This window comes from Caloenas nicobarica, chromosome 4, assembly GCF_036013445.1.
Source record: "Caloenas nicobarica isolate bCalNic1 chromosome 4, bCalNic1.hap1, whole genome shotgun sequence".
NCBI classification, from domain to species: Eukaryota; Metazoa; Chordata; class Aves; order Columbiformes; family Columbidae; genus Caloenas; species Caloenas nicobarica.
In genome coordinates, this window is record NC_088248.1 from 55,514,729 (window position 1) to 55,527,114 (window position 12,386).

General features: G+C 38.9%; 1 protein-coding gene across 10 annotated transcripts in view; it reads right to left on the reverse strand.

Annotated features, from left to right (window-relative positions):
• TBC1D1 (TBC1 domain family member 1) overlaps nucleotides 1-12,386 on the reverse strand; it is a 108,634-nt gene that overhangs the window by 90,885 nt on the left and 5,363 nt on the right. For 8 of the 10 annotated variants that reach the window (XM_065633491.1, XM_065633492.1, XM_065633487.1 and 5 more), the window contains one exon: nucleotides 9,398-9,906. In XM_065633491.1, the coding sequence (XP_065489563.1) occupies nucleotides 9,398-9,814 (417 nt within the window). In that variant the 5' untranslated portion in view covers nucleotides 9,815-9,906. Of the gene's footprint in view, nucleotides 1-9,397; nucleotides 9,907-11,831; nucleotides 11,965-12,386 lie in introns of all 10 variants that reach the window. The other 2 variants (XM_065633486.1, XM_065633485.1) reach the window with 1 other exon arrangement.

Here is a 12,386-nt window from a genome sequence, read left to right on the forward strand (position 1 = left end):
TTGAGTCTGTCTGGAGAGATTGTACTAACTGACACGACAGATATGGCCTTTGTTAATTCATATATTTGACAAAAGCTATCTTCTCGCGTGTTTAAAAACAGATTGTACATGCTTTGAATGTTCTGTTTCACTAACTAAATTAAACTGTCCTCAATATGTTATTGTACTGTGTGCCACAAAATTTAACACTGTATTAGGTAAGACTTTTTTTTTTTCAAAACTGCTGTTTGCCAAAGCAGGGGGTTTTGCCTCCAAAATATACTTTCTGGCTTTAAGTTGCATACAAATATCACTGTACCATGTACCCACAAAATTAATTTTAAAACATCACAACTGTGCATATTTTATATTCCTTAAGATCGTTTATTAATTAAATGAAAAATAAAACCCTCTACTGAATCTAAATTAGACTTTGTGACTTCTGTTTGGAGCTCAGTAAGGCAGAGTTCATCCACACATCCCTCTAGTCTTAAATTAACTTCAGTCAGCCACAGCAGTGGGTAACTGCAGGAAATACACTGGAGTTCTTTTATCATTAATTTTTCCTCTTTGTAGTATCATACATTCAGCTTAATATTCAATGTTGCTATACACCAAACAGTATTTTCTGAACTCTCAATTCTGTATATACAACCTGGGTGTCTAGACTCATTCTCTTTCTCACTCAAAACTTTTCCAGAGGTGGAACTCTTTTTTTTTTTTTTTTTTAATTAATTTGCACATAATTTTCTGCTGTGAGTTGGTTTGAAGCTGTACGTCTGACTAGGTTGTGAGGCAATGAGGAGACCCATTCACTTTGGGTGTATTGCATCCAACACCTTTGCAGAAGGCAGACTTTACTGCGCTACAGTAAGGCGAGCTGAATAACTTTGCTGTTACTTATTTTGTTATTTTTACCCCTTGTGAAGCTGGGGAACTTAACATTGCTTAGTGCTGAGGCAATGTATGACATAGCCTCTCAACTGAAGACCTACACTGTACCTTGAGAACTGTGTGGATTCAACAAATTCTTAAATTTTCATATTTATCTTCCACACTAAATTATCTTCAAGCTTTTCAATCAAATTTGAAGACTGCAGCATCACCAAAATTTTGCAAAGTTTAGGCAGTTGGTCACAGAGAGTTAACTTTTTTCTCGGTGAGGATATTGCTCTGCAAAGCAGAAAGAAATTATTCCAGCTGAGAAAATGAAATAATGTGCTGGGTCATAAGGCACAGGATGAGTACCAGAAAGTTAGTGCCAGAATGATGTTGAAACCACAAAAATTTAAAAAACTGCCACATGACAGTATTTCACAATACATTCAACCTCTCCAAGGCAGGTTCACTAGTAATTTTAAGACCATTGGATGTAAATCATGGAAATGTACTAAAAGCCTTCCATTCCCATCCACATAACAGCCACAGGCACAAGACTGCAAGAAGATATTTATCAGCTCGCAGATTGTTCCCATGCTGGTTTTGTCTTCTCAGAGCAGGGCTCCTCCCTCTTGGACTCACTGGGCACATACAGTGATTTCTTCCCGCACAATGCCAGTGGGACAGACACAGACTTTGGTCTGTGACACTAAGTGTCTAGGCGGCCCTGTGTTACCTGCATAGAGGCCAAGTAAGCCTGCAAGTCTCCCTGTGCACCTCCATCCCCATAGCCCTACTTTCAGGATGTGTGTCACATACAAAGAAACAACATCAGGTTTCCTGCTGCACAGCCCAATCCCTTTGCAGCATCTCTGGTGATTCCATCATCTGCTTGTCAAAGTACCGGGAAAAAACTGTCAAATTACTTCACATTCTCACTTTAGTTTCCAAATTTGTGTCAACTTGGAATTTGTTGAAACACCTAAGGTGATCTAGCAAGGTAGTTTAGAGCAGAATGCAGTTCAGTTTTTTTACCTTATCCCCTAAAGCAGCTCAACATGGAACTGGATAAACATCAATGCCAGCACAATGGAAAATACTGAGAATATACATCAGGGGATGGATCAGAAGAGAAAAGAATACCAGAACTGCCTCTTGTAACAGAGGACAGCTATTAAATCTCCTCAATATATCTTCAGATATTACACTTAAACTAAAACCCCATGGCAGTTTAAGACTGACTGAACCGGGGAACTGAGATCCAGCTTTCTCTCTATTCTGGAAAGCGTGGCCTTGCTTCTCCCCGACTCTCACAAAGGTGCTCATGAAACTGTTGTCTGATCAGGTTAGTATGCTAACTGAATTGAAACTGTATCACTTTTCCTTTTGGAATATTTAAATTGCTCTGAACTGCCTCACTAAGTGTTACCACAGTACAATATGAGACTAGGGGAAAAGGTGGGAAAGTGCAAGTCAGCAACCAAGGGTCTGCAAGGCCACCAAAAGCTGGACTCAGATTAAGTTAAGATGTTAAGAGCAAGCTTCTCTTTGGAGATATGTAAGGAAGCTCTTCTCTATGTGAAGAGGAAGTTTCTGAAGGAAACTCTACTGTAACTCTGGAGGACGCTTGGATATTATGGCTCCAGTTACCTGTACTGGACTGCATAGACCACAAGCATCAGACCTTGTAAGACAAAAGGAATTGGTAGTAGTCAGATGAGAAGCCATCACAAATCTGCTGATTATGTTTCAGCCTCAGTTCCACTGTTGTGCATTTTTGCTACAATCTCCAACAGAAAAAGTGAAGGAACAATAAAAAAACTTGGCATGAACTCTGGCTCTAAAGTAAAGCACACATGACAGCACAAGTAACATACAACTACTTTCAATATTATTGAAGTTGAAAAGTATGCTAACGATGTCATCTGGTACAGAATACTATACTGTTGAAGTCACTGTAAGAGTTTTTTTTAGTCATTCTGTAGCAGAAATTTCTGTATGACTTAGGAGACTGAAGAAATCACAATAAAATTTAATTTTTTATGTTGCTGCCGATGTAAAAGTGGGAATAGGCATCTCTTTTTACAAACCATGTGGTTAATTTCATCTTCCTTGGTAACACATTTTCTCTGACTTTGACTCAGGACATGGCATTGGCCTTACACAAATGAGTTCCTCCATGTGGCAATCACACACAAGGTTGAGGGAAATCATGCAACATTTCTTATAAAATGAGGGTGAACACAGGAGCACCGAGCTGAGCCAGAGTGTCATAAAGTCACCCTAAGGTCTGATAAGAGCCCAATAAAGACTTGGGATAATGCTGCTAGGGACAGGGTCCTTGGCCACTAAAGCCCCTGAAAGAAGAGTTCACATACATGAATCCTTTGAACAGATCCCAGGACAGAGCTGGTGTAGCCACAGTTATGCACTGGGCTCAGGACGAGCATAAAGCCTGATTAATGGTGAGAGTGTTCAAGGCACAGCTGTCTGTCTCCATTACACAGGACACTCTAGGAAGATTTACACAGCTAAACTTTGACCTACTTTATATACTGGAGTAAGTATGTGCACAAATATGTATTTGATTTTTCATTTGTTCTGTTGAATTTTTTTTCCTTCTGTTTTTTACATTAATTTCTCCAGTCAGCATTTGGGAGACAGGAGAGACTTCCTAAACCAAAAAGCAGTGCTAGCAGTTTGAAACTACATAGATTCCATAAAAAAAACAAAAACCAAAAAACAAAAACCAACCAAACAAAAAAAACCACAAACAGAGGTGCATATGAATAGGTGGCAGATAACTGCCAAAAAAGGACCCCAGTTGCACTGAATTAAGTTCAGTTACTTCATTTGGAGTGTTTTATGCCTTTTGCAAAAGAAGAACCATGTTTTAATCTCCTTAGACTCATCAAGCAGTGAAATACAGTAGAAAAAGATCACCTTTAAAATTATCTTGCCTGAATTCTTTTAAGAAAGGGAAACGGTACAATTAAAAATGAGATACTTAGTGAGGCCATATCTTAGAGTCTAATGTGAAAACATGTTGTGTAAGAATCCTCAGTCACGAAGCTAAGCCTCACAACAACTGCTTTGGAGTTCGCTGGGCCTCTGCCATTCCTTTTATAGATGAATAATGTGAAGTTCACTCACAACATCAGCTCTGTGCAGCCTCACAGAGAGCTAAGTGTTGATTATCTGAAACCAGCTTCTCCAGCACATAATCAGATCACGAACAGCATGTAACAGAGTGTACTGCATTCCAGGTAATACAGCATGATCTACTTAAGTGCATAAGCTATTGTAACTCATAAAAGTAGGTGAAGGTTATTTAAAAACATAGTAACTGTTAATGCAATTGGTGGACCAAAGAAATAAAGAGCTCTGACAAAAGGAGAGATCACTGTTGTAACCAAACAGCTCAACAACAGGGCAAGTGCTACATTTTAAAAAGTGCATCAGTGTAGGGAGATGTGGCTTATCTCTGTCTGCTGTGGGGGAGAACCAGCACAAGCGAAGACAATGAGCAGGCTCAGGTCTGGAGCAGGTGCCCCAGTCCACCGCAACCACCTGGGCACTGCAACCCTCATGGCCACACACCTGCAACCACCAGAAGCCCACTTCCTGGGCCAAAAGCTGTCCCTGATGTATGACACTACAGAACAAAGATTTAGAAGCAGCAAGCAGACTTGTGCAAGTCTTGTGCAGCTGTGATCTTGCCTAAACCACGAGCAATATTTCTCTAAAAAATAGAAAAGAACAGTTCTATCCAGTGTTTTGCCATTATAGCATTAACAGCTCTGGTAAACACAAGTATATATTACAGGCTGTTATGACAACTTCTGTCCAGACTCTTGGGGGGAAAAAAAAAAAAAAAAGAACTTAACCCTTTCGAAATCTGAACCAAACTTTTTGCATTTCCTCATGCTGCTGTTCTGCATCCATCATCAATAACATCACAGAAATATTTATCCTTACAAGATATCTGGCAAGAAACGTCAAAAGCAACAAGAGCTTCTATAACTATAGAGGCGACGAAAGGAAGATTAAGGAAAACGTGGGCCTGCTGCTGAACAGAGCACAGGAGATGTAAAAGGCTGAGATACTGAATGTCCTCTATGCCTCAGACTTCTTTGAAACCATTAAGTTTAGAACTGTTATCCTTTATTTACAATAAATGTAAAAGCATAACAAAGGACAGTACAACCTTAACCTGCCTTAAATCTAAACTAGTCCAGGGCATTATCACATAAACTAGTGACCAGTATTCCATTTGCCAGCCAAAACATCCATCAAATAAGATTAAACATACCTAAGTAAAACAAATCATTTGATACACCAAAGAAAGATCAACATAATGGCACGTGGAATTACTTTTCCAAACTGAGAATAAGAACAGAAATTACTCTTCCTTTGTAATGTTTTGGCTACTTTGTATTTGCTGGAGAGGGACAGCCTGTGACAGCATGCCGTTATCTTCTCATTATCTATCTCCTTCGTTCCCCAGAGCGAACAGGGGAAAAAAGCAAGGTGTCCTACAGGAGAATGGTGCTGTGTTTGTGGAGAATGAGCTCATGAAGGAAGCAGCACACCTCACCTACAGTTCCAAACACTTCCAAACACCACCTTTCAAGTGTAGGACAAAAATGCCAATAGATTTCAATGTCTATAGTATTGGGCAGCAACAATTATGTCCATAGCATCACATTCCTGTAGAATGTAAGCAGATGTCAGACCAGAGGCCACTGGGAAGATAGGTAGGCTGATAGCACGCATGTTTTCATTTAAGCCATTGCACTCCCACAGTACCCAAGCGCTTTGGCCAAGCTGCTCAACAAGGCTGCATTCTTATGACAAAGGTACTACCCTGCAAGCACAGATTTTCTGGACAGTTAATTTTTCCTCAGCTTCCACCACCATTATCCAACACAGTGTGCATAATCCCCATCCATGACTTATCATTAGTCTTCATAAACTCCCGTGGGCAATATAATAGAATCCATTCCTGAGCACCTGCAAAGCACAGGCATTAATGCTTCAGCCCCACCCTCTGGCAGAAATTATTCAGTCATGAAGCCCCATCAGAACCTCCACAGAACGAGAGTGAAGGGATGAGAAACTCCAGTATCTATAACTAGTGGAAACTTACTGAGGTCAAACATCAAAAAGGAAGGCAGGCTCCAGATCCCGTATCTGACAGATCTGCTTACAAAGGGAACTCTAATCCATAAGAGAAGCTCTCCCTAGGCAGTGTAAACCCATCCTTTTTGTACTAAGTGGAGTGAAACAATCTCTATATGCTTGTTTTCAAGTAATGTGCCAAGGAGCAGTTGCTAGGAAAGCTTCTTTCATCCTTCCCTACTTACTGCTAGACCAGCAGGGAAAATGAGCCATGTACTGCCATGATGACGCAATGGAAATAATTATACAAGATCCTACAGAGTGAAGACAAAGACCACAACAGGGCACTGCCTTTTCTTTCAGCTCTAAAGAAAAGCATCACAAAGAGTTCCTTGCAAAGAATCCTGACATTATTTAGTATTATTTGCTTGCCTACTAATTTCTTCTCTGAAGTGGATATGTTGGTAATGGAGGAACAACAAACCAGCCCTGTGTTCATATCCAGGAAAAACATGGCATGCATTCCCACACTCTCATCAATTCTAGATTTTAGTTAAACATTACCCAGAAAAAAAAAAAAAAAAAAAATCACCTCCCATTAACAAAATGCTTTTGTATTAAATACGAAGGTAATCCCTCACTAATCAAGTATATGTTCTCACTCAGTTTGCATATATGAAGGAGCACAACTACAGTTAATAGACTACAGTCTATCTGCAATGCTGATGCTACAAGCCTAACCATTCCTGGGTTTCTGCACTTCCTACCACCTCCAGTATTATTTCTCTGTCTGCATGAAGTTCAAGTTTCTTGTCCTCCTCTTCAAAGGTCTTCACTGTTTAATCTTCTACTCATCTGCTTTAGTCCTAACATACTAATCTTCCTAGTCTACTTCTCTCACAGCCATCCTTCTGCCCTCTTTTATTCTACTTATCCTAAGGTGAGGATATAGCCAGAACTTACTGCAAAGCCACAAAGTACTTTCTACTTCAAATCCTCAGTCAGACCTGACCTAATCTGAGAACTGTCAAATATAGCCCTACTACAGGTTTATCTATGCAGATATAAAGAACTGTGGCTCCTGAAGTCTACAATATTATTGTAATTAGTAACAATTGGTTTGGTTGGTTGGTTTTGGTTTGGTTTTATTTTCAAATAAAAATAGATAAAGTGCAATTATCACAAAAGTTTGGATGTCCAAGATAGCTAGGTAAAGAGTTGTTATGAACACAAACTCAGCAATCTTAAAGGTCTTTTCCAACCTAAATGACTATGATTCTAGAATTCATTTCTTCTGAAGTTGAACATAAGTTACAGCAACATTGTAATTCTTCATTCCAACTCACTGGCTTTTAACAAACAGCTCCCTCAATTCGTACAGTACAGTACACTCCTATGCTTTCAAGCTGGGTATCTGTAAAACAGGTAATGGTTCACTCCTCCTGATAAATACACAAACACCAATCAGCTACAAGGCACTGTATGACAACATCCAGGGCAGAGTAACAACACCCTATAAAGCATAAGGGACTTACTTAAAAGGTAAATTAATTAGCAATCACACTGAATTTCAGTAGAATAGGCAGCTCTTCACTTTAGAAGAACACTTGGTATTTCCATTACCCTTCTGTTAAAACATAGGTCCACAAATGCTGATTACATGTCTACTTCCTAATCGAGAGCCTAGTTTGCAAAAAAGTCAAGAGAAACAACCATTGCAATCAAAGCAAGTGAAGAGACAAGAATCCAATTTCCTTTTGAGGTGGAGAGTAGTTTTTGAAAGGACAGATAGCTGTGTCAATCTGGGGCTAAGCAGCTAAAACAAGCTGCAAATGCAAAAAATCCAGGTGTTGTTTCCAAAAACACGTAGAGACAGCTTCAAATTTGACTAGAGACTTACTTTGTTCTCTTTCATTTCAAAGATGTCTAAGAATTTGATCGAACATGAGGAAAACGTAGTTCAATCTTTCGTTGCAAAAGAAAATGTACTAGAAGTGATCAGTGTTGCATACTAGCCATAATCCTGTAAATCACAAGCCACAAAAATGAGTGCATAAGCAGACAGCAAAATACATTTACCGGCTTCTATTCAATACCAAGTCCTGAAACATCTATTCCTTATTTCTACTCCCTTACATATATATATTTCTACATTTTAACTTTACGGGATTTCTCACTTGAATGCATATGATTTACAATGTATTCTCCTTCTAATTCACCAGAACTGCCTTTTTATCTGGAGTGGATTTAACAAAAGCTGTTTCCATATGTTTTGAGCTCTAAGCCTGAGACCATGGATTTGGAACTGTACAATGTTTTGCTGTGGGGCAGGTTGGCATAAATCTCATGTGCGGTGTATATTCATATAATACCTCCAAGGTGCTTCAGCAGGACATCTCCTATGAGTCAAGCAAGCAGCATGTAGCACGACTCTGTTTTCCAACATTATATCTAGAGTCTACGCTCATGTGCTGAAGGATATGTCACTGCTTTGTGCCAAGTAGATCACAATGGCTTTGTGCCAAATCCTACTCACCTTACTCATTCATGAGCATTATTGTCTTGCATTACTCACAAACAAAAGATGAGATTGACTATTTTTAATGCTTCTAACTTTTCAGCAAGGGCACAACTTGCTCCAGGGAAATGCAGATTGAGCCAAACTTCCACCCCGGTGTGAGATGCACGCAGTTCCCACCTCACGCCATGCAGCAGCGAGCCTGCATGTCACGCAGTTGCAGCACTGTGCTGTGGCCTGTCTCCCATTCTCCAACACCATGAGCTAGCCTCTGTGCATTACAGAGCTAGGAAGAGGTTTCCACAGTGTCCTGTGGTTGCAGGTATGCTACATATGGAGGCTCCAGCCTACCCCCTCCTCCTTCTGACAAAGGAGTTCTCTCTATTTCCCAGTCACACAGGCCTCAACTCAGGAAAAGAGAAATCTGAGAGGTCTGACCACAGGATTAGATAAAGTTCACAGTGACTCAAGGGTGAAATCCTAGCCCTAGTGACATCAACAGAAAAACTCTCACTAACTTGAGGGCCAAGATGTCAGCCCATATCCCAAACTGAAGTGTTTTTTAAGCCAATGAAATTCAGGCTTTGATCCTGAAGGAGAGTTACACGACTTGCACTTCACAAACTGAGCAGTTCAAATTCAACTGAACCATTAACATCAAGTGAAGTGACACCTGTCACTAAGTTTTAGTAAGATCCAGTCTCTAATTGTAAATGCAACTATACGGTCTTACACTGTAGTGAAAAGTTTCAAACAGCACAAAAGCAACTCCATTTTAAAAGAAGCAGCATCAACTCTCCCACACATCATACTCTATAAAACACACGATAGTAGATGAGAAGTTCTGCAGTATGATACTGAGGGTTGCTTTCTTTTTTTTTTTTTTTTCTTTTTACTTACTTTTGTCTGATCATCAGCTTTAAATACATAGCAGATACTTCGGTGTTTTGCTGCTCCATCCTTTATCAGACAAGCAAAGTAACTTGGATCGTGGCTGTTGTGAATCAGTTTGTGGACTTGCTGTGGCTTGTATTCAAACAAACTTGAACAAATCAAAGGATCCCACTGCTGGATTTTCCCAGTGTCTGGTTCACATCGCAAACTCACTGGCGAAATATAAAGTCGGATTTGGCTGACGCTAGGTTCTTCTTTGGAAGACTTTGTACTGAGCATCCGGATCTCTGCCACAATCCAAGGCAGCATGGACATGGTGGTTAGGGAATGCACTGGCAGAGAACCAACGAGTTGGAGACTGAAACTTGCCGAGAAATCACTAGGTGTTTGACACTTTTTAACTTTGAATGTTATAGGCTCCATTTTACAGTTGTTTAAGGAACTAATTCACCAATATTTCAGTTCCGTGGAATGACAATTCTGGATGGTTCCTTTGATTCAGGAACAGAAGAGTTCTGAAAGTAAAAGAAAGAGTTACGTGGGTGCTGGAACCCTATTAAAAACAGTCAGTAACACAAATACTTAATAGCTTAACATCAGAAGAGCCATATCTAGCATGTTTCCCCTACATCAAGACTTACGATTTCAGGTCTAACAAACATTGCTTGGAAAAAAGTCCATCTTGACTTAAAAGTTGCTTTATGACCCTTGCTAAACCATCTAATGAGTAACTAAACTCAAAAATGCACTTTTTTTCTAGCCTCTGTCTGTTTCATGGCAGGCACATGTGGATCCCAATGGCCTATTTCAATCCTATTATCACAGAAAGAACTCAGCTGACATGTTGAAGTCAGCGCATGCTGAGACACCTTCGCCTTTGGAAAAAAAAAAAAAAAAAAGAAGAAAGAAAAGGTGATCTTCTGTGTTCATAGGTAGATGATTTTGAATTTGGCTATTAACATGGAGCTGTTTCCTTGGGCACAGTCAGTCAAGTGATCATGGGCTGTAACCAACCAGACTTTTTCATTAAATAACACCCCAGAAATCACTATCACCTGAAAAAGCTAACAGCACTTAACTGCTATCTGCCAGGTTTATCAGGATCAGTCAGAGATAAGCAACAATCTTTACAGCATCCCACTAAAAAACAGATGATGATTCACAATTCATGATTGCATTCCAAGGTCTGTCAGACAGACAGGAGTACTTAATGTTTACCACATTGATACTGTATTGTTTTCATTTCTTACAATATCAGATAGAAGTTACACACAACTCCGTTATAATCCTGCTATACCCAGATTCTACTACTACTACTGTTATTATGTATCTGTAGTTTTAGTAACAAAATCCAATAATTGCATTCATCTATCCATTTCATTTTGCAAAATATAGCCTATGAAAACACATAGATTGGCATTTGCTGTACCACCATGTCTTAGCTCCTCATTAATTGAACCTGGTTTCAGCTGTTGCATTATTTTGTGCAAGGCTGATGAGAAGCTGACAGGCCTATAATTGCCTATGTTTAAATACCGTGACACTAGTTTACCCTCGGCCTTCTGAGAGTTCCCATGAAAAGACCTATTAAAACAACATGGAGCAGTCCCAAGAACTCCTTACAAAACATTTTTAATTATATTTGAACAAGAATTTAATTTATGGCAGCTATTTACTGTGGCAACAGTATTTCTCGTCTCTGTTAACCTACAAACATGATCAAAAATAGCAATATTTTTCTCATGAGCTTTCATTAAACTTTGTCCTTGTAAAAATATTTTCAAACCGAGTTTCTGACAGTGCTCCACCTTGTTGAAAAATCAAAGGAAATTTTAGGATTAAAAAAAGCTTTTTTAAAAAATGTCAAAATGGAAATTAATTTTGAACTAAACAAGTTTTGAAAATGTAACCAATCTCCAAATGTCTGAGTGGGGAAAAATGTTTCTGCAGTAGCTGGCAAAGCGTGAAAATAAGAGAACTGCAGAAATCACGTGTTAGGGTTCATTTACTTTTTTCGGCACTTTTGCATCTTTTGACAAATGAACTCTGTGGCAACATTACCAGTTCCAAGGATGCCCAATTTAGCACAAGCATACGAAAGTGCAAGTTTTAAATACACTTTTTGAAGAAATCATCATAAGTAGCATTACAGATATGTAGAACAATTTTTTAAAAAGCCTTTTTACAAATCTATGCGTGTGTCTGTGCGTGGAAGGTGTGGGAAAAAAAGGCCATGAAAATCCAGAACTTGTATGTCTCGTTTCAATTATACTACAACTCTTTCTTTTTTTTTTTTTTGTTTTGTTTCACAAACAAGCAAGAAAAACATCTTTAAGATTAGTATAAATGCATTGCGTTGTATGGGATAGCAGCTGCAGGAAGCATTTTTACACCTTATCAACACAGACTGCTAAACACAATTAGCATTATAGCTTTGTACCTGTCAGGAATTAAAATTGTCTCTTCTTCTTTGACACATTATTACGAATGTTTTCTCCCTAACTGTAACAATGAAAACCAGTTCAGCAACTGAGGGAAGATTGGATTCATTCGTAACTATAGTGGTGTGTAATCTGAAACACAAAAATCAGTTTTTAGCTTTTAGTGTTCTCATAATTTAGTGTCACACATAGTAGTCTCAGGATAAGAAAGCCTAAGAAAACTCTGTTCTTAGTTGAAAACAGGAAAACTGAGCTACTGCGCAGATGGTGACCTATTAGCCACGTACTTTTTGTAACCATATTTCTCAACTGTGTTTTCTCAGAACACTTTTAAAAAAACTAGTTAAACAAAATGCATGTAAAAATATGACGTCATCCTCATTTAAATCAGCTTTTCAAGGAAGACAAGTTTTATTTGGAGTACCACCATCTACTATGCTCTTTTACCCCAGACCTACAAGGCACTGCAGCTGCAAATAGGAAGAAATATTGCAATATAATACATTATTTTACATGCTAACTCTAAGGACTGAACAGTATTAAAAAAGAGTAAA